The sequence below is a fragment of the Poecilia reticulata genome, chromosome 18 (genome assembly GCF_904066995.2).
Source record: "Poecilia reticulata chromosome 18, P_reticulata-male-v2, whole genome shotgun sequence".
Taxonomy (NCBI): Eukaryota; Metazoa; Chordata; class Actinopteri; order Cyprinodontiformes; family Poeciliidae; genus Poecilia; species Poecilia reticulata.
In genome coordinates this window covers 6,983,310-7,009,582 of record NC_088847.1, presented here as the reverse complement: position 1 = coordinate 7,009,582, position 26,273 = coordinate 6,983,310, and the positions used below count along the sequence as shown (strand labels likewise).

The 26,273-nt window shown below is 34.6% G+C and overlaps 2 protein-coding genes and 3 long non-coding RNA genes across 5 annotated transcripts; all 5 read left to right on the top strand.

The window, feature by feature from the left end:
- The first annotated feature begins 1,179 nt into the window (after positions 1-1,179).
- LOC145548835 (uncharacterized) lies at positions 1,180-2,970 on the top strand. Its single transcript, XR_014084824.1, has 3 exons — positions 1,180-1,790; positions 2,268-2,382; positions 2,477-2,970. It is a non-coding gene; the product is annotated as an uncharacterized LOC145548835 (long non-coding RNA).
- Positions 2,971-11,608: 8,638 nt separating this feature from the next.
- LOC145548880 (C-type mannose receptor 2-like) lies at positions 11,609-13,436 on the top strand. Its single transcript, XM_081599948.1, has 3 exons — positions 11,609-12,110; positions 12,321-12,671; positions 12,974-13,436. Exons 1-3 carry the CDS (start codon positions 11,744-11,746, stop codon positions 13,318-13,320), a joined length of 1,065 nt encoding a protein of 354 aa, XP_081456074.1. The 5' UTR covers positions 11,609-11,743; the 3' UTR covers positions 13,321-13,436.
- Positions 13,437-15,620: 2,184 nt separating this feature from the next.
- Positions 15,621-16,782, top strand: LOC103461342 (uncharacterized). The gene is made up of 3 exons (XR_014084829.1): positions 15,621-15,707; positions 16,167-16,245; positions 16,427-16,782. It is a non-coding gene; the product is annotated as an uncharacterized LOC103461342 (long non-coding RNA).
- A 505-nt stretch (positions 16,783-17,287) lies between these two features.
- LOC103480328 (lithostathine-1-beta-like) lies at positions 17,288-17,930 on the top strand. The gene is made up of 2 exons (XM_081599947.1): positions 17,288-17,360; positions 17,587-17,930. The coding sequence occupies exons 1-2, from the start codon at positions 17,288-17,290 to the stop codon at positions 17,928-17,930; spliced, it is 417 nt and encodes a 138-aa protein (XP_081456073.1).
- A 3,328-nt stretch (positions 17,931-21,258) lies between these two features.
- On the top strand, positions 21,259-25,966 carry LOC103480288 (uncharacterized). The gene is made up of 3 exons (XR_014084827.1): positions 21,259-21,892; positions 22,081-23,275; positions 24,195-25,966. It is a non-coding gene; the product is annotated as an uncharacterized LOC103480288 (long non-coding RNA).
- The last annotated feature ends 307 nt before the right edge of the window (positions 25,967-26,273 follow it).

Here is a 26,273-nt window from a genome sequence, read left to right as displayed (position 1 = left end):
CTTAGTAAGATTAAATATCTTAAATTAAGGAGATTTTTCTTGTTTTCTTTCTGACAAGATAATTTTTCTCACCAAGAGGGATTTATGTTAGAATATTTTTCTTATTTTAAGTGTTTTTGTACTTAATTATCTCAGTAAGATATAAAAGCTTAATATTAAGAAAATATTACTTATTATGAGTAAATATGTGCTAGAATCTAGAATATCAATATTTACCTATCAAACTTCAAGTCTAGAACTTTTTTTATATAAGTAAAAATTTCTTATTTCAAGCACAGAAAGCGAAATCACATACTTAATGAAATGTCTTCAGATAATTAAAACAGACTATGTCCAAATGGAATCCTTTGTGTTATTGTCAATGAAAAAAAAAACAAAAAAAACATGAACTTATATTCTTGTATAAGTTGGCAGAGTGTACTGGAAATTATAATTTAATATTTAAACGGTTGACATTTAACACAACAATTTCAGAGACAATATCAGTTTATATATCAAGATAATTCTTGGCATGTTTCCGTCTGCTGTGGACCTTAATCTGATCTTCTTGATGCAAGATGTGGGACCTCTTACTGACATGTCATGAAATTTCTATTGATGTGTGATTTGAAATGGCTGGTATTCCACACAATGAGATTAGAATCAACAATATTGATTAGCTCAATGTCATGATAAATATTTTAACTTTTGGTTTATATTTCAAATTCTTACTTTATAAGTTACTAATATTTTATTGTTCAAACTAACAATAACAAGTAGTCCTTGTTTGATTTAATTATGACATCATACAATCCAAATGGGAAAGCGCCCAAAATGTTAGTGAGATAGTATTAATGTTCGATACAACAGATTTTCTTTCCGATCCAATACCGAGTAAAATTTAAGCTGGTATTGGCAATACAGATCCCATACTTTGTGCAAAGACAGTGAGTTTGTTTCTTAATTAAATAAAAAATAAATGTAATCCATATCTTGGCTTCATAAAAAGAACACAATGTACTCTGATGCACTCATTTTAAACTCAGAAGTATATTGAGACAACAATCTTGTTTACTATAAGCTATTTTAACTCAGCAGAAATATACAAAACATGTGAAAATGGAGTTGCAAACTAAAAAAAAGAAAATTACTAAAGTAATAACCCTACTAAATAGACTGCTCAAAAAAATAAAGGGAACACTTAAGTGTTCACTTAAGTGTCTAAGTGTTCCCTTTATTTTTTTTTAGCAGTGTACATCATTGTTTAATTATTAAAACTACTATAAGATGACAGCTGAAATAGCTCCATGTCACTTTTTTTATAATCTGTCAACATGTTCATTTCTGAGTGAGTGAGCGTCAGCAGCACGCTGCGCATGGGCATTACGTCCTTACACCTTACATACTTACCAAGCGGAAGAAAAAGTAGTTCCCATTAACAACGTTTCATTTAGGCAAGATCTCAATAATTTTGTTACTTTCTAACTTGCTCTTGTTAATCTACATTATCTCAAATTACTAAAGTGTTGAAAGTATTGATCCTTGGATCTGACAATAGATTTTAAAGAATTAAGTTCTGGTATCGGAAGAATCGATATTTCAGTATCAATCCGCACATCACTAACGGCAACGCCAGAGATCATTTAACTGCCCTGATTAACGGTTAATTCAGTTGTAACAGCCTAACTAAGCTTTTATCTACTGTACTTTTATAAGATTTTCTTTTGGCAAATTTTCTAATCTCGGTTGGACATGCATGAAGATGGAGGACTTTTTTACGTGTATAGACCCTACAGCTGCTGTACTCAGAGGTAAGTTTAAAGTTGTCTGTCTTTCTAAGATAAGCTAACTGAAGCTAGTTAGCATGTCGTGAAATGCCAATTTTCATCCGCGGTTAAAGAGCCGCTCTTGTGAATATGAGCTTTGAACAGTTATTAACCACAATAGCTGTGGCTTAAAAATAATATCGACACGGGTTCATGGTAGCTTCCGTTTTTTAACATAGCTAAGGTGGCTTCTCATTCGAGAAATGGTTAAAGGGCAATTCCGCCTAGTATTTCACTAACTTTGAGGGCGTTTTATGTGCTGTAATTAAAAAACTTAAATGCAATGAGTCTACAAGGTTAGATATTCCACACTGTTACCAGGATATTTTAAACACTATTTTTAATTAGTGAATTTAAGTAGTCCTTGTTTGATTTAATTAAAATAACTTTCTTGCCATCTTGAATTCATGTAATATTGTAATTGAGCACATGAACTAAAATAAGACTTGTTTTATTTTTAAGTAAACCAAACTGTTGCCATGGTGAAGCCTATGCCAGACATATCTCCAATCACGTATTGCACCATCTACAAGAAACTTTGGGAAATGCAAGTGACGGCATCCTTCACATTCTCAAGGTAAGAAATTTATGATACTGATTCATCATGACACTGATTAGACCCTAAAACGTGGTTTGTTTTGTGACTGTTTTTCTGTCTGTGCTCCAATTAGCAGATGACCCAACAACTTCAAACAAGACCACTTTTCAGCTCTGTGGTGATCGTGAAACCAACTTTGTACTGGCCATTGGAACCATGCCTGCCCTGATCTTCTGAAAGGAGGACATCACAGCTACTACACCTTTCAGCATCCGTGTGTCTGGGGCCACTCCTCTCTGTGCTGCTGACAGATGTCTTGAGAACGGCGTCTGTAACTGAGGCAAGACTTCCACATATAAAAGGCTATGGCTTATTGGAAGAAGTTCATTGCGGAGGAAGCTCCTATTGTTGACATCTAATCCCAAGATTTTTTTTTGCTTTGGACAATTTGGTTTGCTTGACTCTTAGGGCATTTTATGAGTGCGGCAGATGTGTCAGATCTTCATTGTTCTGTCATTTTACAGGATTGTTTCAGAATCAGATGCCCATCCAGACTTTATTCTGACCAGTAGTCATGTTTTATTGTGCTTATGTGAAACTTAAACGTAATAAATATGTTAAAAGTAATTGAACTCATGTCTTCATTTCAGCAAGCCAATAACATCTCTTGTTCCAGTATTCACAGGATCAATTTTTGGATTTTTGTCTTGGCATAAGAACCTTGAGTAAAGCTATGATAAAATATATATTTTAATCCTATGCAACAATAAAAATAAACTAGATTTAGGTATACACTGCAAAAAGTCCCCTTTCAAAAACAAGAAAAAAAAAGTACAAAAATAGGGTATAATTTTCTTAAAATAAGAAAAATTATCTGCCAACAGAACAAGAAAATTTATCTCGTCAAGATTTTCTAAAACAAGAAAAAATATCTAACCAAGATAAACCTACAATATCTTAAAATTAGTGTATTTGTACTTAAAACAAGCCAATTTTACTAATACAAATAGAATATATGAGATTTATTTTCTTAATACATAGAACATTTTTCTTCAAATAAGAAAATATTACGCTATTTCAAGAAATTCAGTGTCGAGTAACATTTTCTTTACTTCAGATAATTTTTCTTAAAATAAGATAATATATCTTACTCGTATAAGTAAAATTGGCTTGTTTTAAGTAAAAATACACTAATTTTAAGATATTGTAGGTTTATCTTGGTTAGATATTTTTTCTTGTTTTAGAAAATCTTGACAAGATAAATTTTCTTGTTCTGTTGGCAGATAATTTTTCTTATTTTAAGAAAATTGTACCTTATTTTTGTACTTTTTTTTCTTGTTTTTGAAAGGGGACTTTTTGCAGTGTTGATACATTTAACTGAGAAACATCGCAAATGAAGGCTGCAGCCTGTGAAAACTGCAGCCGTCAAAAAAGGCTGCAGCCTTATATATATATATATATATATATATATATATATATATATAAACACATAACAGAGCTTGTGTTTATTTTGTGTTTAGGAAGAGCAGGATGTTTGTGTCACTATGAGCAGCTATGAAGGAAACATCTTGATGGAAATGGATCCAGGCTGTAAATGGAGACTCTTCACAGGCTCTGCTTTGTGTTGGTTTTTATGACAGCTACCGGTACTCTGAAAAGTTTCCAGGAGGAAGTAAAAACAGTCAGTTGTTGTTCTGAGTTTAGCTTTACGAGGAGACAAGCTAACAGTGTGAACATAGGATCGGTTTTTATCAATATAACATGCAAATGGCTGCAGAGACAGAAGGATGACATGTTATGAATAAGGCATAACATCACAAAACATTCGAGAAGATGATAAGTGACATTTACAATTGATAAAGAAAATCAATTGATTCACTGATGAATACTTTGTGAGCTTGAAAGGTAAAAATACACAAGTTTCAAGCAAGTGTGGGTGTTTTTATGAGAGCTACTCTGAAAAGTTTCCAGGCGGAAATATCAGTTTTTATTATTATAATATGCAAAAGGAGATGAAGACCAGTGAAAGACATCACATTAGATTAGCTGAGACATTTAGTTATATATTTTTTTATAAAAAATATGCTTGCTTATCAAGTGACTCGATGTGAAAACAGTGTTTCCATTGCAATTTTGCAAAATACACTAATTTCGAAACAGTCAAAAAACCAGTCAGAAGTTTTAATATGCATTTAAAATATAATACTGACTATAGACGTCGGTTTTATTGTTCAAGTGCAGAAGGAACTCTGCATAGTGAACTAGAAACTTATTACATAAAGAAAAACATTTTTCTTCAGAGAGAATATTTAGCTGGACTTTAGTTCTTCATAACCAGGTTGGTATTTTGGGAAAAAAGTGACAATGTTTGAAAATAGATGTTAAACAAAGAGACTTATCCTTAAATCTATCAATACTGACACATTTTAACGCTACATCTACTTAACTCAGACATCAGATGTTTATTTTTGCACATTTGAATATTCAAATTTTCTCCCCACCCTGAGGTTTGTCTGTCAGATGAAGCCGTCAAACAGATCTGTCTGCAACAGAACACCAACATCTTTATTTCACTTCAACACAAGAGAAACTAACTGAATGTAAGTTTAATTAGTCTATTATCTGATGTGTGTCCGTTTGTGATTAGGTAGAAGGATCCATATTAATGGCCTCTTCTTTCTTTAATCGTTGATATAAGTAATAATGCTCTTTATGCTAACAGAAGTACGTTAAAACAATGCAATGGTGAATTAAAACAAGATTTTTAAGACAAATTTACAGTTCTTCATTACGTTGGTGGTTATTTTTTAGATTTTTTTTTTTTGTGGAAAACACATGACCTCTGTTTCCCTAAACTATAAAATAATCAGTAAATGTACAAAAACGAAAGACTAATTCTCATAAACCTTCTTAGAAGTTTTCATGAAGTACAGTATTTTTATTTTATTTATCTTCACACTTAGCTACAAAAAGACTTTTTATTGCTAGATTTTGGTTTTCTTGGGGGGGGATTTTACATGTATGTTTTTTTTCCCCAACAGAAACAAATCAGTAAAAATAAAACACTGGCAAATATGCAGTGGACTCTGCTTGTGCTGATTTTGATGGGTAAGTTGCTCCACCATTAACTCTAGTTGTTGGCATCTTCATATAATCCCAATAAGGTCTTTGATGTAATTGCCTTAAAGCACTTTAAAAGTGTCTTGTGACTAATTCCACTGACTATTTTCTTTCTGTTTTAGGTCAATGTTGTCCAGTGGTTTGTCAGCTCTATCAGTTTCATTACATTAATGAGAATAAGAATTGGACTGAAGCTCAGCAGTACTGCAGAGAGAAACACACTGACCTGGTCACAGTGACTAACATGAAGGACATGGAGAGACTCATCAGTATCTTACCTAAATATTGGAGGGGAGCCTGGATTGGTCTCTATTATCAAGCGAATGGTACCAGAAAGTGGCACTGGTCTCAATCTGAAGTGAAGTTCAATGAAAGTGAGAAAAACTGGAACACAAATGAGCCAAATGATGCAACTGGGTGGCAGAACTGTGGAATCATATGGAAGAACCTGAAGTGGGGAGACCTGTCCTGTCATGATTCTCAATATTTTCTCTGTTATAATGGTGAGAACATTTGAGTTTAAAGGTTGAATTTAAATCCAGTATTTTGGATGGAATTTTTTTTAAATCAGAAGTAAAACAAAGTATGACAAAAAATAACCAATATATTATTAGAAAATGCTTAGCTATAACTTGAACATGGTAGTTTTGCTGCATCTTACAATTGTATTCTGGGAAGAAAATATTTATTTCAGCTGATGCTCATGTTTTGTTCATTACACAGACAGTAATTCATCCAAGAAATTCCACTTGATTCAAGAAAAGAAAAAGTGGACAGAAGCTCAGAGTTACTGCAGAGAGAAACACACAGACCTGATCAGTGGAATGAAGCAGCTACAGGATGAAGAAGTGAAGGATGAAACCAGTTCTGTGGGAAATAATACATACATTTTTACTGGTATGTTCAGAGAGAAATGGAGGTGGTCAGATGGAAGCAGTTTCTCTTTCAGACACTGGAATAAATGGCATGACAATCAGATAGACTACAGAGGTCAATGTGCCATGACTGTGTTTGATGATGGAGGCAGATGGAAGAATGAGAACTGTGATGTGCAGAAACCCTTCATCTGTTATGATGGTGAGTATTCCTTGTTATGGTCTGGCTCTTAAACCATAACAAATGAAAGGGAAGCAATGCATGGAATAACTTAAAAAGGAATTTATTTAACAAAAGTCATAACTGGTTGGGAAAGAAAGGGACAAAGGGAGAGAGTGGCAGGGAGACAGAAAGAAAAGAGCTACTCAGTCAGAGGAAGTGGTGAGTCTTAAGGTGGATCTGGAGACACTGGCCAGCTGCCTCCACTTCCAATCAGCACCAATTAAAGACATGGATGTTAGAGACCCAGAGGAAAAGGCCTTGGGCCGTAACACCCCCCCTCTTCAAGACAGGGTCCCCACTGGAACCCTGGGCAACCTGTGCATTAACATCTGGAAATAGAGAAAAACAAAATTAAGTGCACTAATATCTCAGACCAGCTGAAATGAAATAAAACTTAGATTCTCTCCGATCCCATCCATACACAACCACTGGTACCTTGAAGTGACTATTAGACAGGTAACAAAGCAAGTGACCAACAAATTATGGAGAGCGACACCCACAACACGATGACCCTTAGCATGGTCCAGCACCATACTCAAAGTTACTGCCGTCTCACAGCCAGCAACACCAAAAGGGCATCAACCAAAAGCGAGTCAACATCTCCACAAAACCAAACAGTCACATCACTGCTTGAAAAATGTCAGGGTTGTTGTTTCAGTACCTTTGATCAGCAGTGGTCCTGATGAAAATGAAACAACTGGAGACTCTGGTTGATCAGGCCAGACTTTCCCTCCAGCTATATTGTTCCCCAGTATAACTGTAACACCCATCACAGGCTGAGCTGGTCTCACACCCATTCTTACTTCTCCTTCAAACAACTCTGAATGGAGCACAAGTTTATGTACTGGAACACAAAACACAGACATGCCCATACCCAACACAGGTATAGATAATCCAGTGTCAGACTCATCTGAAAAAGGTAAAACGGATGCCAAAATGAATGAATCGTATGCACCAGTATCTCTTAAGATTGTAACTGGCATCTTAACGTCACTCCCAACCAAAGAAACATGTTCCTCCAACAGAAATGGTTTGTAAGAACTCAAGTCAGGTTTCCCAGAAGATGACACTTCAGCCATTTTGTGAGGAACATTCACAGAAACTGATGCAGCAAACGCTGCTGGTTTAACCTGAGTTCCATTTTTATTTCTGGATTTCTGGATTTCTGGATTTCCCGGACGAGCCCCCAATTTGTTATGGTCTGGCTCTTAAACCACAACAAATGAAAGGGAAGCAATGCATGGAATAACTTAAAAAGGAATTTATTTAACAAAAGTCATAACTGGTTGGGAAAGAAAGGGACAAAGGGAGAGAGTGGCAGGGAGACAGAAAGAAAAGAGCTACTCAGTCAGAGGAAGTGGTGAGTCTTAAGGTGGATCTGGAGACACTGGCCAGCTGCCTCCACTTCCAATCAGCACCAATTAAAGACATGGATGTTAGAGACCCAGAGGAAAAGGCCTTGGGCCGTAACATCCTAATAATAATTTCCCACAATAAAAAAATAATACTGTGGCAAAAGAACCAATGAATCTATTCATCTACCCATATGCATTTCTATACGTGTGTTCTGAAAAAATATTCAATTAGCTTGAAAATAATAATATGTTTATCTCAAATCATGAAAGTAATTTCAAAATGTTGTGTCAAATTATAGATATATTTTAGTTTTTCCATTCTATATTTCATTGTTATTGTTTATAAATAACATCCTAAAACATAAGGTATGAATTATTGCTTTGAAATTGTGACAGATAAAGTGATCCTGATCAAAGAAAATAAAACCTGGGAGGACGCCTTGTACTACTGCAGAGATCATCACCATGACCTGGTCACCATCACCAACATGGATGATCAGATATCAGTCCAGCAGAAAGCCCAGTTTGCATCGACTGGTTATGTCTGGATGGGTCTGCGTTACACCTGCACTCTGGATTTCTGGTTCTGGGTCAGTGATGAGGTGGTCAGATACAAGAACTGGGCCTCAGGTGAACCGATGGACGACTGTGACATGTCTGGAGCCATGGAGACGGGAGGAGAACATAAGTGGATGAAGAAAAAGGATATTGAGAAGTTTAATTTCATGTGTTCTAAGTAGAAGCCACCAGGACAGTTGCTGTTAACCAGGTGTATCAATAGACCTGAACTTCCAGGGCTTAAATCTTTTTTTTGTTTGACCTGAACCTCAAGAAAAACATTTCATGTTAGTTCAAAACTTGTATTTGCATGTTGAATATCTACATCATCAAACAACACAAATGTATCAATAAAGTATGTCAATAAAGATGTAAATTAACAAAAAAAGACAAAAAAAGAAAAAGAAATGTCCATAACTGTGTTCTTTTCAGTTTAACAAGAGTCAGGCTGAGTAATGTGGTTTTGGTTCATCAGTTCTTTTGCATTTATTCATCCCGACTTTTAAGTTGTTCCAGAAGCTTCACATACATTTAGAAAATATATTCTCAAAAAACACTTGAAATGACATCAGATCTCTGAAAGAGTATAGAATATCAGAAAAGTAGGAAACTCTATTAACCATGTTTCTTTTAATCGCTTGAGAAAAGAGTCAGCAAGTCAAAACTTCAAATATGTAGAGACAAATATCTCAAAAAAAGGGAAAACTTTTTAGTCTACAATTTACACTTATTTGGCACAATTCATAATGCAAAGAAAATCTTTAGCCAACAATAAGCCCTGAATGGGTTTGTTTATGTTAGTTTTTCTTGAGCATATCTTATTTAGTCTATTAATATGTTGTTTTAAAACAAAAAACAAAGTTTTTTCTTACATTTTTGATAAGAAATTAAAGCCTCTGAAAACAAAATGAATTTTAGTTTATGGAGCTTAAATGTTGTAGATCCTCATAATGTTTTAAAAAGTTTTCTCATGTCATGACATATAAAATAAAAAGCCTCTGACTGAGTTTTGTGACAGGAGCAGATATTTGGATGGAGTAATTTAATATTCAAATACTGACATTAGTGCTGAATAGACGAAGTTCATGAGAACCAGGAAGAGTGATCCAGAGGAAGGAGCTTCACCTGTATAAGAAAGAAAGAAAAAACAAGCTTGGAATAAAACATAAATGAGATGTAAAAAAAAAAAAAAAGTCTGTTAAAACATTAAGAGAAAAAAGAAATAAAAAATGTTTAGTGATTTTTCTTGTTGTGGAAGGAAAAACCAGGGACAAGTTTTTCTCTCCTGGTTTTCCCATGGGAAGAAAAAACACAGAGGAAAGAAGAAGAGACGATATTTGAGCAACAATCAAAGGAGATTTGAACAAATGCACATAAGAGCAGTTACTGAAAAGAGTCGAACTCTATTAGATTGAGATTTCAGACAAATGTTTGAAAGATAATGTAAAAGAAACATTTATGTGACACTGAACAGGAAAAGTTGTCCTTAGAGCAGATTAAACTGGATTTCATTAAAATTGGAAAGTTAAATGTTGATGGTGAGAAACTTTACAGAATCTAATGCAGAATCTTTTGATAGTTTGTGTAACCTGTTCTAGATAAATAAGTAAAAATCACCCTGACTTTATTCTGTGACTGATGAAGAGTTTTAGCCAGAATGTTTAAATATTCAGAGTGTTAAATAGAAGCTATACATGAGATCTAGGTTAAAAATACTACAGTAAGTAGCTTCGTCTGCTGCAGAGTGAAACCTCAGAGATGCAAATGAGGACCATGCTTCCAAACAGATGCTTGTTTTAATGATATTCATAAAAACACTTGGGGGAAATTTTTTTCGGCATATGAGGTGTTATGAGGAAACTGCTGTTTATTACCTGGATTACGCTGACATAATTATCTGCATGTTAACACATTTGACACATAGCAAACTGAATGTGTCATTCACTGTAAACATACATGAATGTAACACATGGTGACCTTTCCTTGCATCTATCAATACAGATATATTTTTAATACTATAAATATGGTAACATAAATATCTGATGGGTGTTTTCATGTTTGAATATTCAAATTCCCCACATAAACTCCCAAATGTATAAAGGTTCAGTCAGATGGAAAAGAAGATCCACTGAGACGTCAAGGCAGCATAAGCAGAACTGCAGACGTAAGTTTTTGTCCTCGACTCAGACATTTATTTTATTATAGGTGTGTATCCATGTGTTTATTGGTTGAAACATATGTATTACTTGTAAACATGTGTTTTTTATTACTCTTGATATTAATGTTATGTTGTCTTTTTTCTTTACAAAAGTGTGATTTAATGAGGTTATGGTGAATTAAGATGCAGTTGTGTAAACTTTGAAGTAGGATTTAAAGTTCTTGAACTGTGTTGGTTTTACACATCATAGTAGGAAACAGCTGATATAAATTTGTTATAGAAGTATTACTGATTGCACTTTGAGAATTAGGTAATATTATGTTATTAAAGGTAAAGTTTAATCAGTAATTATTTCTTGGTTAATGTCAAGTTGTCATAACGAAGACATTTTGAATGTCAACTTTGTATTAAAAGTATCATAATTTACCGAATGACGCTTTATGACAACAGTCATAAATATTTATGAAGGCTTATTCATGTTCATGACAGGAGTTACGTCATGCTTATGACACTGTCTTGACAGTCTTATTCACCCACCTTCAAATGAAGAGTTACCGAAAAATCCTCAGTAGAGCTTGAAAAATAAAATTTTTTGTAAATCTTCAACAAAGTTTCTATGAAGAGTCCAGTCTGTTTTAGTTGTATTTATCTTCAAACAACTACTAAAAGATTTTTTATTGCTAAAATGTATTTTTCTTGTACTTCAATATTCTTGTACACAGACAAATCTGTTAAAAGGCAACATCAGATTCAACATCTAACAGCAAATATGCAGTGGACTCTCCTTCTGCTCATTTGGATGCGTAAGTGTCTCTGCATGAACTATGTTGCTGAAATGTTCCTAGTGAACACAAAGCAGCTACATTTTCACCCAACAGACGACAAGATGGGAACATATCATTTGAATAGAAATATCACAGTCAGTAATTAAATGCTGCTGCTGGGATTTTCACTGAAATATACTACTTTTGCACCAAAGAGACCATGATATAGTAAAAAGACAATACAATTTTAATAAAATATATGATGTAATGGCCCTACAGCAATTTAGAACTCTGCTGTGATTCTTACCACTGAGTATTTTATTTCTGCTTTAGGTCAGTGTTGCTTCATGGACTGTCAGCTCTATCAGTTTCATTACATTAATGAGAATAAGACCTGGACTGAAGCTCAGCAGTACTGCAGAGAGAAACACACTGACCTGGTCACAGTGACTAACATGAAGGACATGAAGAGACTCATCAGTATCTTACCTAAATATTGGAGGGGAGCCTGGATTGGTCTCTATTATCAAGCAAATGGTAACAGAAAGTGGCACTGGTCTCAATCTGAAGTGAAGTTCAATGAAAGTGAGAAAAACTGGAACACAAATGAGCCAAATGATGCAACTGGGTGGCAGAACTGTGGAATCATATGGAAGAACCTGAAGTGGGGAGATATATCCTGTAATGATCCTCAATATTTTCTCTGCTATGAAGGTGAGAACATTTGAGATTTAAGGTTGAATTTAAAATCCGGTATTTTGGATGGAACTTTATTCTCAAAAGTTAAAGAAACTTAAAATTACTGCTTAACTATGTTAAGAAAATAAATGGAACTGAGTGATTTGAATAGTTGAACATGTCATTTTGTTGCAAACAGAGAAAATATTTGACTATGCTGATGCTCACATTTTGTTTCACACATAGACAGAAATTCATCCAAGAAATTCCACTTGATTCAAGAAAATAAAAACTGGCTAGAAGCTCAGAGTTACTGCAGAGAGAAACACACAGACCTGATCAGTGGAATGAAGCAGCTACTGGATGAAGAAGTGAATGATGATACCAGTCCTGTGGGAGATAATACATACATTTTTACTGGTCTGTTCAGAGATAAATGGAGGTGGTCAGATGGAAGCAGTTTCTCTTTCAGACACTGGAATAAATGGTATGACATTCAGATAGACTACAGAGGTCAATGTGCCATGACTGTGTTTGATGGAGGCAGATGGAAGAACGAGAACTGTGATGTGCAGAAACCCTTCATCTGTTATGATGGTGAGTTGCTCTAATAAATATTCTCACAACAACAGAATGACTAGTGCTGTGTACTTATCTATATATTTATATTTATTTATATCTTTGTGTTTTGAAAAAAACTTATTTTGAACATATAAATATTGTCTTTTTATGTTTTATATTTCTCAAATCATTAATCATTAATGCATAAAACAGTGGAAATTTCAGAATTTTTTCTCAAATCAGATATATTTTTGAATCTCCAAGCTGTATTTCAATGTCTTTAAACCTAAAACCTAAAGTCTGAATTACTTAGATTATCCTGTGATCTTCTCTGACAGATAAAGTGATCCTAATCAAAGAAAATAAAACCTGGAAGGACGCCTTGTACTACTGCACAGATCACCACCATGACCTGGTCACCATCACCAACATGGATGATCAGAGATGGATCCAGGAGAAAGTCAAGGAGGCATCGACTCTTTTTGTCTGGTTGGGTCTTCACTTCCACTGCTCTCTTAATTTCTGGTTCTGGGTCTGTAAGGAGATGATCAGCTATCAGAACTCGACCTCAGCAGGATGGATGAATGACTGTAACATTTCTGCAGCCATGCAGGCTGGAGGAGAACATAGATGGTTCCAGAGAAACGACACAGAGGAACTGAACTTCATCTGTTCTAAGGGTTAAAGTTCTACATCGTAGCATCAGGGCCACTGCAGACCAAAGGAACCAGGAGAAAAAAGACGAGATAATGCTGATTAGAAGCAGCCTGTCATTTAAAAACATGGTTGTTATCTACAGTCAGTTCATACAATAAATGTAAATTGTATTTGAAGTTGCATAAAATATTCTTTAAAAACCTCTTGCCTGAAGCACAGTTGGACCAAAAGCTGAAAAATCATCTGAAAAATTCAGATGATCCGTTTCTCTCTTATTGCTGTTAATATTTGAATTTGTTTCTAAGACATTTCTTTTTGATTTTATTTTGCATAGCTTCATTTAAGCAAATAAAAATAATTCAGCTCCATCTTCTCTCCTCTTTTCCTGTCTGAATCTGTGAATAAAAACATTTTATGCCATGAAAAGAATCTTTAAGACAACATTAATCTTTAAAGGCTACATACAGTTTACATATTGTAGTGGTGAAAACAAATTACACTTTGTCTCCATATGAAGCAAATAAAACTCAGTTCATGTCATTATAACAGATGTTCTGTTTCTTATTGACTTAAATTTACTTCAAACTCTGTTTTTCATCCTCTGACCTTTCTCTCTCTTCAATCACAAAGTCAATTTTTCACACTAAAAATAGAAGCTTGATTGTTTTTGTCAAAAAGGAAACTTTCATTTTCATGTTAACCTGGATGTTTTATGTCAGATGATGTCATTTCTTTCAAAGGAAGATGAAAACTATCTTCTTCTGCCATCCTGAAAAACACAGTTTTGTCATCTTCACCAGAGTTCACCACTCAGAACAAAAGGAAGTGTGGAAAAGGTGAAAAAGAACTCAGAAGCTGAGTTTAATTTAAAAATAGTAAAATATATATATTTATATATATATTCAAAATTTGGCTATGCCTTTTTCTATCATTTGAATGATCATTTCAAGTGACCCAGCATCCTTTGCTCCTTGAAGACATTTCTCTCCTCAGTGATTGAGATTATTGACAGCAGAGTTTTCATTGAGGAAGAGCAGGATGTTTGTGTCACTATGAGCAGCTATGAAGGAAACATCTTGATGGAAATGGACCCAGGCTGTAAATGGAGACTCTTCACAGGTTCTGCTTTGTGTTGGTTTTTATGACAGCTACCAGTACTCTGAAAAGTTTCCAAGAGGAAGTTAAAACAGTCAGTTGTTGTTCTAAGTTTAGCTTCATGAGGAAACAAGCTAACAATGTGAACATAGTATCAGTTTTTATTATTATTACATGCAAATGGCTGCAGAGAGATGAAGAGCAGAAGGAGACATAACGTCACAAAACATTAGAGAAGATGAACCATTACATTTACCATTGATTTTAAAAATCAATTGATTCATTCATTAATCACTATGCCTGACTTTGTGAGCTTGAAAGGTAAAAATACACAAGTTTCGAACCAAATATCTCAATTTTCCAGGTTTCAGGAAGCTGAAAGTTCTGCTTTTGTGTGAGTGTGTGTGTGTGTGTCGCGTGTGTGTGTTTTTATGACAGCTACTCTCTCAAAAGTTTCCATGCAGAAATATCAGTTTTTATTATTATAACATGTAAAAGACATCACATCGTACAACATTAGAGGATCAGAGTCATTTAGTTATATATTTAAATATTAAAATATGGTTGTTGGTCACATGACTCGTTCAATGTGAAAACATTGTTTCCATTGCAGTTTTTGCAGAATACATTAATTTCGATGAGGTCAAAAAAACACCTCAGGCTATAAAGTTTATTTTTTAACTATTCTGGTCAAATTTACAGGTATAATGAATACCTTTTGTAATTCAACTAATTGTTTAATTCTTATTTCATGTTAATGTGATAGGTTTAAATAAAATATCTAAGCTTTGGCATTAAAAAAAAATTATTTGGAAATTATTGAGCCACTATGAAGAAACCCTGCCTCCCTATCACTGCCATAGAGCTGTAGAAACAATAGATCTATAGATATAGATGTCACTGCACAATGACTACAGTCAGAGGTTTTAATATGCATTTAAAATATAATACTGACAATAGATGTTGGCTTTACTGTTCAAGTGCAAAAGGAAGAAACTGATTACATAAACAAAACATTTTTCTTCAAAGAATATTTAGCTGGACTTTAGTTCTTCATAACCAGGTTGGTATTTTGGGAACAAAATCACAATGATTGACTGAATAAATGGGTAGAATACGTATTAAGTCTTTCAATACTGACATATTTTAATGCTACATCTAGCTAACTTAGACATCAGATGTTTATTTTTGCACATTTGAATATTCAAATTTTCTCCCCACACTGAGGTTTATCTGTCAGACGGACAGAGCCGTCAAACAGATCTGTCTGCAACAGAACAACATCTTTATTTACTTCAACACAAGAGAACCTAACTAAATGTAAGTTTTTCCTCACAAATTTTCAATTGGTTTATTATCAGATGTGTGTCTATTTGTGTACAAGTGGATTCATATTAATGGTTTCTTCTTTTTTTTAATTATTGATACAAGTGGTTATATTTGTCGCATTGAGTTGTCCATGAGCTTCATGCAAACAGAAGTATGTTTTAATAACGTGATGGTGAATTAAAATATTTTTTTAAGATGGATTTATGATTCTTGTGGTTATTTATTAGATTTTGGTAGAAAACAACTGACCTCTGTTTTCCCCTAAGCCTATAAAATCCTAAATAAATGTAAAAAAAAAAAAAAAAAGACTAACTCTCATAAGCCTTCAATGAAATTTGATGAAGGGCATTCTTTTTTATTTTATTTATCTTCACACTTGGCTACAATAAGATTTTTTATTGTTATATTTTGTTTTTTTTTTATTTTACATGTATTTTTTTTTCCCAACAGAAACAAATCTGTCAAATTAAAACATTTCCATCTAACATGGCAAATATACAGTGGACTCTGCTTCTGCTGATTTGGACGGGTAAGCAGCTTCACATAAATGCTGTTGTTGGCAATTTTATACTATGTTTAATTTGCACCAAAAGACCTTTGGATGATAAAATAATGAATACAATCCCAATAAAGTCTATGATGTAATTGCCTTACAGCACTTTAAAACTGTCTTGTGATTAAATCCACTGAGTATTTTCTCTCTGTTTTAGGTCAATGTTGCATCATGGACTGTCAGCTCTATGAGTTTCACTACATTAAAGAGGCCAAGACCTGGACTGAAGCTCAGCAGTACTGCAGAGAGAATCACACTGACCTGGTCACAGTGACTAACATGAAGGACATGGAGAGACTCATCAGTATCTTACCTAAAGATTGGAGGGGAGCCTGGATTGGTCTGTATGGTCAAACAGATGGTACCAGAACATGGTACTGGTCTCTGCCTGGAGTGCAGTTCAATGAAAGTGAGAAAAACTGGAACACAAATGAGCCAAATGACAAAACTGGGTGGCAGAACTGTGGAATCATATGGAAGAACCTGAAGTGGGGAGACCTGTCCTGTCATGATCCTCGATATTTTCTCTGTTATAATGGTGAGAACATTTGAGTTTCAGGCTGCATTGTAATCCTGCATTTTGAAATTAAAATTATTATCAAAAGCAATAGAATGTTAGACAACATAGACAACAAAATAATTAACTATGGGTGATTCGGAAACTACTTGGAACCTCTGAAGATTAAATTCTGTTATGAAATTATTTAGGTAGACTGATCTTCACACTTTTTTAATCACAGACAGTAATTCATCCAAGAAATTTCACTTGATTCAAGAAAGGAAAACGTGGACAGAAGCTCAGAGTTACTGCAGAGAGAAACACACAGACCTGATCAGTGGAATGAAGCAGCTACAAGATGGAGAAGTGAAGGATGAAACCAGTCCTGTGGGAGTTAATACATACATTTTTACTGGTCTGTTCAGAGACACCTGGAGGTGGTCAGATGGAAGCAGTTTCTCTTTCAGACACTGGAATAAATGGTATGACATTCAGATAAACTACAGAGGTCAATGTGCCATGACTGTGTTTGATGGAGGCAGATGGAAGAACGAGAACTGTGATGTGCAGAAACCCTTCATCTGTTATGATGGTGAGTTTTTCTTCAATGACTCTAAACAAGGATAAAAATCTCTCTAGAACCGGTGTAAAACACCAAAAAATACAACTTTGTTTAAACCTCTTGACACCAGAAGTTTGTTGAAATGAAAGACATATTTATTGACTTAATTTTTTATGTTTCATTAATTTTCCACAACAATGATTTATACTGTTCTATTGTGCTTTGCTTTTTCTTTCGTTTTTCACTATGTAAACAGAAAAGTATATTCTGGTCAAAGAAAATAAAACCTGGGAGGACGCTTTGACCTACTGCAGAGGTCACCACCATGACCTGGTCACCATCACCAACGTGGATGATCAGAGATGGATCCAGGAGAAAGTCAAGGAGGCATCAACTGGTTATGTCTGGATGGGTCTGAGCTACGCCTGCACTCTGGATTTGTGGTTCTGGGTCAGTGATGAGGTGGTCAGATATAAGAACTGGGCCTCAGGTGAACCGATGGACGACTGTGACATGTCTGGAGCCATGGAGACGGGAGGAGAACATCAGTGGAGGAAAAAAGATGATACTGAGAAGTTTAATTTCATTTGTTCTATGTAGAGGCCAGTAGTTTAGTTAGTGTTAACCAGGAGTCAGACTTTTAATTTTTTGATTGGCCTGGACCTCATGGAATACAAAATTTTACGTTAATCAAAAAACTTGAATCTGCATCTTGAATTTTGTCATTATCAAAAGACACAAATGTATAATTACAGTTTAGCAATTGTCAGACTGAGTCATTTGGTTTTGGTACATCAGCTGTTTGGTATTTATTGATATTCATCCCAACTTTTAATTTGTGATTAAAAGCTTCACATAAACTTTGCAGAGACATAGATCACATATTCATGCAAACACCTGAAATGACATCAGATCTCTGAAAGATTGTAGAATATCTGAGAAGCAGGAAACTCTATTAACTATATTTATTTTATTGGCTTGAGAAAGTACAATTAAACTTAAAGTATGTAGAGAAAATATCTGAAAAATGTTGTATTTGGCACCATTCATGATGAAAAGAAACTCTAACCAAGAAGCTTTTGCGCCTGTAAGGGTTACAGAACGAACCACACTTTGTTAAATAAACGGACTTATTTATGCAGTTTTCCTTAATCATAACCTCTTTAATGTATCTTATATAAAAATAAATACAAAAACATTTCTTCTTTCATGAAGTTGCAAAGAAATAAATGCTTTTGAAAAAAATCTATTTTAGTTTATGGAGCTTAAAATGTTGCAAGTCTTCATGACGTTTTAAAAAGTTTTCTTCATTTCATAAATAAAATAAAATGCGTCTAAGTTTTGTGACAGGAGCAGATATTTGGATGGAGTAATTTAATATCCAAACCCTGACATTAGTGCTGAATAGAAGGCATTCATGACAACCAGGAAGAATGATCCAGAGGAAGTAGCTTCACCTGTAAAATAGGGGAAAAAAAAAAGCTTGGAATAAAACGTTAATGAGATGTAAATAAAGTCTGTTTTCAGGTTGAGCCTAATACGGGTTTGACTCAATGAAAACAAAAAGGGGAAAAAAAACAACAATGTTTCATGGTTTTCCTTGTTGTGGAAGGGAAAAGCAGCAACAGGTTTTTCTTTCCTGGTTTTCTCATTTGAAGAAAAACACTCAGGATAGCAGAATGTTAATATTAATGCCATGATCTGCTGGTAGTTGTGGGGTTTTTTCTTCTATTTTTATGTTTTTTACAATAGTTTCTCTGTGCATTATGTTTTATGTTATCTTAGTGTCTCTTCTTCTCCATAAATCCCGTGTCTAAGTCCAGCTCCCTTCGTATTTTCTTTGTTTTTGAGTATTTTAGAAGAAGTAAATATTTTCCATATCTGTAGCATTGATGTTAATTAGTCTTGATTTTTTTCTAGCTCTTCTCTAAAACCACTTACAGTAACAATTAAGAAAGTCATCAACCTGAGAGCCTTTATAAAGAAAGCGTTTGACATTCTGCACACTGTTACTGAGATCAGGACACAATACAGCGACTTTATAAAATGTGTATTTAACAAACAGGAATCATTATTGACAAGTAAACTACGTTGTTCACCCGTCGGTAACACTTTATTTGGCAGGATGTGCATAAGACCCTTCATGAACATGAAGGAGTCTTTATGAATGTCTGTGACTGTTGTCATGACGTGTCATTTGGTAAATAACGGCACTTTTAACGCAAAGTTGCTCTAAAAGTTGCATTAAAGGTGCCAACTTTGCTTGAAAAGCAACTACTGAAAAGAGCCGACCACTATTAGATTGAGATTTCAAATAAATGTTTGAAAGATAATTTAAAGAATATGCTGAAGAACAATTTAAGTGGAATTTGTGTTTTGGCTCCTGAAAAATCTCCAAGTTCAGATGTTCAGGAGATAATTTGAGTAAACTGTGGATTTTTCTTTGATTGAGATTGTTGCAAATAGATGCAATTTGCCAGAATTTGCTTCTACTTTAACCCATTTAATCTCAATTTTTTCCTGCAAAATAAGTGCATGCATTTCAATCTTTGGAGCTCCCTATCCAGGACATTTATGAATTATTACATTTTATGTTGGTTATGTTAGTGCACTTAGGTTTTGTACTCGGCAACAATGTTGCTGGTGGGATTAAAAGGGCTGCGCTGCGTTTCAACAGGTAGAGAACATAAAAGTGGTTTTAAAAAGATCTTTATGTTCTAGATAAATAAGTAAAAATTCTCCTGACTTTATTCTGTGACTGATGAAGATTTTTAGCCAGAATGTTTTAATATTCAAATGCTAACTATAGTGTTGAATAGAAGCTATACCTGAGATCCAGGAGAAACATAATATAGTTAAGCAGCTTCGTCTGCTGCAGCGTGAAACTTCTGAAATGCAAATGAGATGCAAATGAGACGCAAATGAGATCCGTTCCATCTAACTAGTCTGACGTATTTCTGAACAGATGACTGTTGTTAAAGTTAATCATAAGAAAACGTACGGAAATTTTTGTCTGCATGTTTTGAGGAAACTGCTGTTTATTATCTGGATTAAAATGACATGATCGACTGTATGTCAACCCTGTTCACATTGAATGTAAAAATACATAAGTGTAAACATAGTGACTTTTCCTTAAAATCTATCAATAAATATATGTTTTATAAAACTGCAAATATGGTAACCTAAATATCTTCTGTCCACTTTTTACTTTTCTTGAATCAAGTGGAATTTCTTTGATAAGTTACTGTCTGTAAAAAAACATGTGACCATTAGGTATTTTCTTTACTTACATCAATAATGACAAGTTCTGCTACTCAAATCACTCACAGTTTTATTTTCTTATAATAATAGTTGTATATATAGTCATTTTTAGTCAGTTTCTTTTAGTTTTGATTAGTTTCATCCAAAATGTTTGATTATATAATATCCAAATGTTCACACCATCATCGCAGAGAAAATATTGAAGTATAATAACATGTTTTAACCAATAAACACATGGAGGTTGTCATGGATGCTGTTCTCCAGACAAATATTTTTGATTTGATATTTAGGTATTGCTTTACCTAAATAAATAATAAAGTGTGTGACTACTGTAAGCTTGGTTCTTGGTCCCAAACAAAAATCACTGGTAACAAACATATGATCATCATCCTTCCCTCCCTTCTCCCTGGTCTGAATCACAGTGAAAAAGTAAACATTTCAGAATTATTTCTATATGTCAATAAGTGGCATATATTGATTTATCTGTTTATGTCTAACAAAGAATAATTCCTGAGTATCACTCATATTCCAACAAACAGCACAATCACTCCTGGATGATATCAAAGCATTTTATTGTCTGAACATTTAAATCCAGGTAAAATGCATATCAATAATATGTCTTATTCGCTGTAAATGTGAGTGCAAGTTGAATATACATACATTTCCTTAACTTTATGAATAACATGTTTTTTCATATGACAAAAAGCAAACAGAAAAACAAATAGGTGATCCATTTTTTTCGTATTTGAATATTCAAATGATCCCTCTACCGAACCAAAGCTCCCTGTCAGGTGGAACTGAACATCCATTGACGTCTGTTTCCAGCAGAACACGGACATCTTGTTTTCACTTCTCCATAATACGACATAAACCAGGCGTAAGTTTTAACTCTGCTCTCACTTTGAATCTGTTTTACTTTATAAGGTTTTTATCATGTGTGTATCTGTCAGGTGGAATTTATAGCAGTTATCTCTATGTTCTTGATTTTTTTTTTCTATTATTTTAATACTGTTTTGTTCCTACTCTATATTCTAAGCCGATTTCAGTAATGTGAAATAAAATGCAGCTTTACAACTTGTTTAGTTGTTTATAAAAATGTTTGCAGTCATAATCGGAAACACCTGCTCTCTGTGTCTGAGTCTTGTTTTGTCTCCAACGCTGCTAAGGTTTTTGTATGAATAAATATATATTTTTGATTTTACACATATATTTTCTCCAACAGAGACAAATCAGTCAAAAGAAAGCGTTTCTATCCAACATGGCAAATATGCAGAGGAATCTGTTTCTGCTGATTTGGATGGGTAAGTGTCTGAATAAAAGTGGTTGTTGACATTGTCTTAATAAAGGTAAATTAGCTTAATTTTCACTCAAAAGACCACCAGATGGTACCATAAATACATTTTGATTGTAATTGCTATAAAGTCGATGATGTATTTGCCCTCCTGCAACTTCTTTTCTGTGTAACCCCACTGGGTATTTTCTGTTTTAGGTCAATGTTTGATTGTTTGTCAGCTCTATCAGTTTCACTACATTAAAGATAATAAGAAATGGACTGAAGCTCAGCAGTACTGCAGAGAGAATCACACTGACCTGGTCACAGTGACTAACATGAAGGACATGAAGAGACTCATCAGTATCTTACCTGAAGATTGGAGGGGAGCCTGGATTGGTCTGTATGATCAAACACATGGTAACAGAAAGTGGCGCTGGTCTCTGCCTGGAGTGGAGTTTAATAAAAGTGAGACAAACTGGTACAGATATGAACCAAATGACGCATGGGGGATGCAGAACTGTGGAATCCTATGGGATAACCTGAAGTGGGGAGACATATCCTGTAACACACCTTTTAATTTTCTCTGTTATAACGGTGAGGACATTTGAGTTTTAAGACTGGAAGAAAATCCTGGATTTTAGATGGAAATTTGTTATCAAAAGTAAAAGAAACAAAGACTAAAAACTTCCAATTTATTATGATAGGAAACATTTTAACCATCTTTGATTTAAATCATGGGTGGGAAACTCCAGGACTTGGGGGGCCGGAGTCCTGCAACTTTTAGACGTGTCTGTATTTCAACATACCTGAGTCAAATAATGAGGTAATTAGCAGAACGAGAGAATATGACTGCAGGAGGTGATTCAGATATTTGATTTAAGTGTGTTGGACCAGCGAGACATCTCAGAGTTGCAGGATACCGGTATTCGAAGACCAGGATTCCCCACCCTTGATCTAAATTCTTGAACAATTAAGTATTACATTTTCTGATTTAAAGTCATAGTTTGCCAAGACAATATTTAGATAAGTTGATGCTGACATTTTGTTTCTCACACAGAAAGTAATTCATTCCAGAAATTTCACTTGATACAAAAAAATAAAAAGTGGACAGAAGCTCAGAGTTACTGCAGAGAGAAACACACAGACCTGGCCAGTGGACTGGAGCAGCTGCAGGATGAGGAAGTGGAGAATGAAATCAGTCCTGGTGGAAGATATACATATGTTTTAATGGGTCTGTTCAGAGACACCTGGAGGTGGTCAGATGGAAACAGTTTCTCTTTCAGACACTGGAATAAATGGTTTGACAATCAGATAATCAACAGTGGTCAATGTGCCATGACTGTGTTTGATGATGGAGGCAGATGGAAGAACGAGAACTGTGATGAAAGAAAACCCTTCATCTGTTATGATGGTGAGTTGTTCTAACAAATATTCTCACTGTTACGACCCGGCTCGGCCAGGGGAAAGGGAAGCAACATTAAAGAAACCTAGGTGGTAAGGTTTTACAATTTGGGAGTTTATTACGGTTTTGACAAAAAATAAAAAGGTAAAAATTAACATCAAAAGTTAGGGACTTACAAAAAAAAAAAAAAGTACTAAATAAGAAAATCCACAAAACAATCAGGGTTGTAAACCAAATATCTTAACCAAACAAAAATGGACTTTCCATACAGATTAAACAAAAACAAACTACAAATCTCTAACAGAGATTCAGAGATCCCTCACAGGGACAAGAGCTAGCAAGAGCTTGCAAAACTAACAAAAGCGATCAGGGCTATCAAAGTTCACAAAGTCAGTTGACAGCAATCAACTAAACAAACAAACACCCAAAGTGGCAAGCTGTCTAAGCAAAGAATCAGCCGCCCTTCTCCCAGGAAGTCCTTGGTTTTTAAAGGGGAGGCCTCTTCAGGGATTGGTGTAGCTGGTAATTGATGAGCCAATCGCTGTAGGCCTCAGGGAGTGGCACTGGAAGGCAGGGCTGCATCCACTTCCAAGTGGAGTCAACTTGATTAGAAGCTGCTGATGGTACAAAAAAAAGGAAAAGAAAACATACACAAGGCCACTGGCCGTAACACTCACAATAAAAGATTTAGTACTCAGTGGCAAAAGACAGTTTAAATTATTCATCTGACAATATGCATTTTTAAATTTGTGATTTGAAAACATAATTGAAAATATAAATCAAGTCATGAATGTAAACACTTCATACTCCAAAATGTTATCAAGTCACAGATATGTTTTAGTTTTTCCATGCTGTATTTCATTATTCTTATTTATAAATAACAGCCTTAGATTTGAATTATTTTTTCTGTGCTGTGAACGTCTGACAGATAACGTGATCCTGATCAAAGAAAATAAAACCTGGGAGGACGCCTTGACGTACTGCAGAGATCATCATGATGACCTGGTCACCATCACCAACATGGATGATCAGAGATGGATCCAGGAGAAAACCAAGAATGCATCGACTCCTTTTGTCTGGATGGGTCTGAGCTATGCCTGCACTCTGGATTTGTGGTTCTGGGTCAGTGACGAGGTGGTCAGATATAAGAACTGGGCCAAAGGTGAACCAATGGACGACTGTGACATGTCTGGAGCCATGGAGACGGGAGGAAAACATAAATGGAGGAAGAAAAAGGATACTGAGAAGTTTAATTTCATGTGTTCTAAGTAAATCAAGTAGAACATTTGCTGTGTATAAATATTTCTAACCAGTTATCATTATACCTGGGCTTCCAGGTTTTAGGTCCTGGGTGGTTTTTGATAACCCTGGACAAAATATAAAGTACCATAAAAAATACTTACATTATGTCAGTAAAATATTACAAAAATTCCACCCTTATTCAAAAAGAAGCAGGATGCATCATTGCATCTAAACCCTTCAAACAAATTAACAGGTCATATAAAAAATACATTAGCAGAGTCATATGACATGTCAAAGTACATTTAACTGAAAACATACAAATTAGTTTAATACAGTTGGAGGACTGGACTGCTGACCGTTTATCTCACTATGAAATATATTTGTAGGGCCATAAACACAAACCTCCGCATCCTCAGCTACCTTACCGTTCCAGACTAACGTTTTAATTCCAATAAACGATTCAGGAAGCAGGGCTGCTGTACAAACTGACAGATATGACTCCCAACATGGAGGCCCATAAATACGTGGAAAACAAAAATTCTAATTGAGAAATTGAAACTATATATCCTATCTCTTAAGGTAGTATTCATTATATATTATCCACATAGGACTCTCATTAGGGGGAAATAATGGGATGACCTAATCTGAGGTGCTTTAGTTTATTCATTTGAGCAGGAGGGACTGTCTAAACCTCATGGTTAAAAATATTTCCATAAAACTAAAAAAATCACAATGATTTTTTTTTTGTTTCTTCAAAATACTTGCCAGGCATATCGCTGCACCCTGAAAATATTTTTAAAATTGGTTTCATTTCACAAGAACTTAACAGCTCCCTGGATTTTATGACAGATAAAGTTCTTTAGTATTTTAATATGTTTAAAATGTTTCTACAAAAACATTTATTAGTTGATTTGGATACATTTGTTCTATTTGTTAGCATGCACATTTAGTTAACATATGTATTTATATCAACTTAAAGTTAATTTTGCTTTAAGATTAACTCTTGGTTGTTTTCTTGCCAACTTACCTGCCAGACAAAAGATGGGGGCCAGGGCTCAGCAGGCTTAAATGCTGATTGGACTGCACCACCAGTTCCTGCTGGCAGGGGGGATTTGTAGCTTCTTTGTTTAGAAAGGTTTTTTGTATTTAAGTAAATATTTGTATTTAGAGTTTAATATCTTTTATTTTCATTTTTGGGTGTTTAGTTTAGCCAAACTTAGCTGTACTGTTATTTGTTAGTAATTTTATTCTGTTTAGTTTCCCCTACTGTGTCTTAATTGGTCTGATCAGCCAGTATATAAACCCCCGTGTGTCATTTCTTTGTGAGGTCAGTTATGTTTGCTTGTGCAGTCAGTTTGTTTGCATTTTTAATTTTTTGTCTGAGTACAGTTTTGTTTCTTTGGCCTCTTTTATGACCTCAGATTCTCTTTTTGTCATTTATAAATCTTTGGATAAAAATAAAATAAAAAAACTATTTTTTTAACATGTCCTGTGACTCCTGTTTTTAACTTGGTCCATCACATTCACCTATACAAAAAAAACAAACAAAAAGAACTTTATGTAAAAGTAAAATGAGATGTAAATAAGGATTATTTCAGGTTTTGTATGAAGGCGACTCCATGACGACATAAACAGAAAAACAAAAAATCTTCTGAGGTTTTCCCTGGTGTGGAAGAGAAAACCACATCAGGCTTTTCTTCCCTGGTTTTCTCTTTCCCTCCAGGAAAACCTGCTGTTTCAGAATAACACTGAGGAAGGAAGAATA

Coding starts and splice junctions, on each gene's coding strand:
- LOC145548880 (XM_081599948.1), top strand. CDS start 11,744: ATGGACTGTCAGCTCTATCAGTTTCATTACATTAATGAGAATAAGACC. Junction 12,111..12,320: donor ATATTTTCTCTGCTATGAAG/GTGAGAACATTT, acceptor TTTCACACATAG/ACAGAAATTCATCCAAGAAA. Junction 12,672..12,973: donor ACCCTTCATCTGTTATGATG/GTGAGTTGCTCT, acceptor CTTCTCTGACAG/ATAAAGTGATCCTAATCAAA.
- LOC103480328 (XM_081599947.1), top strand. CDS start 17,288: ATGACTGTGTTTGATGGAGGCAGATGGAAGAACGAGAACTGTGATGTG. Junction 17,361..17,586: donor ACCCTTCATCTGTTATGATG/GTGAGTTTTTCT, acceptor CTATGTAAACAG/AAAAGTATATTCTGGTCAAA.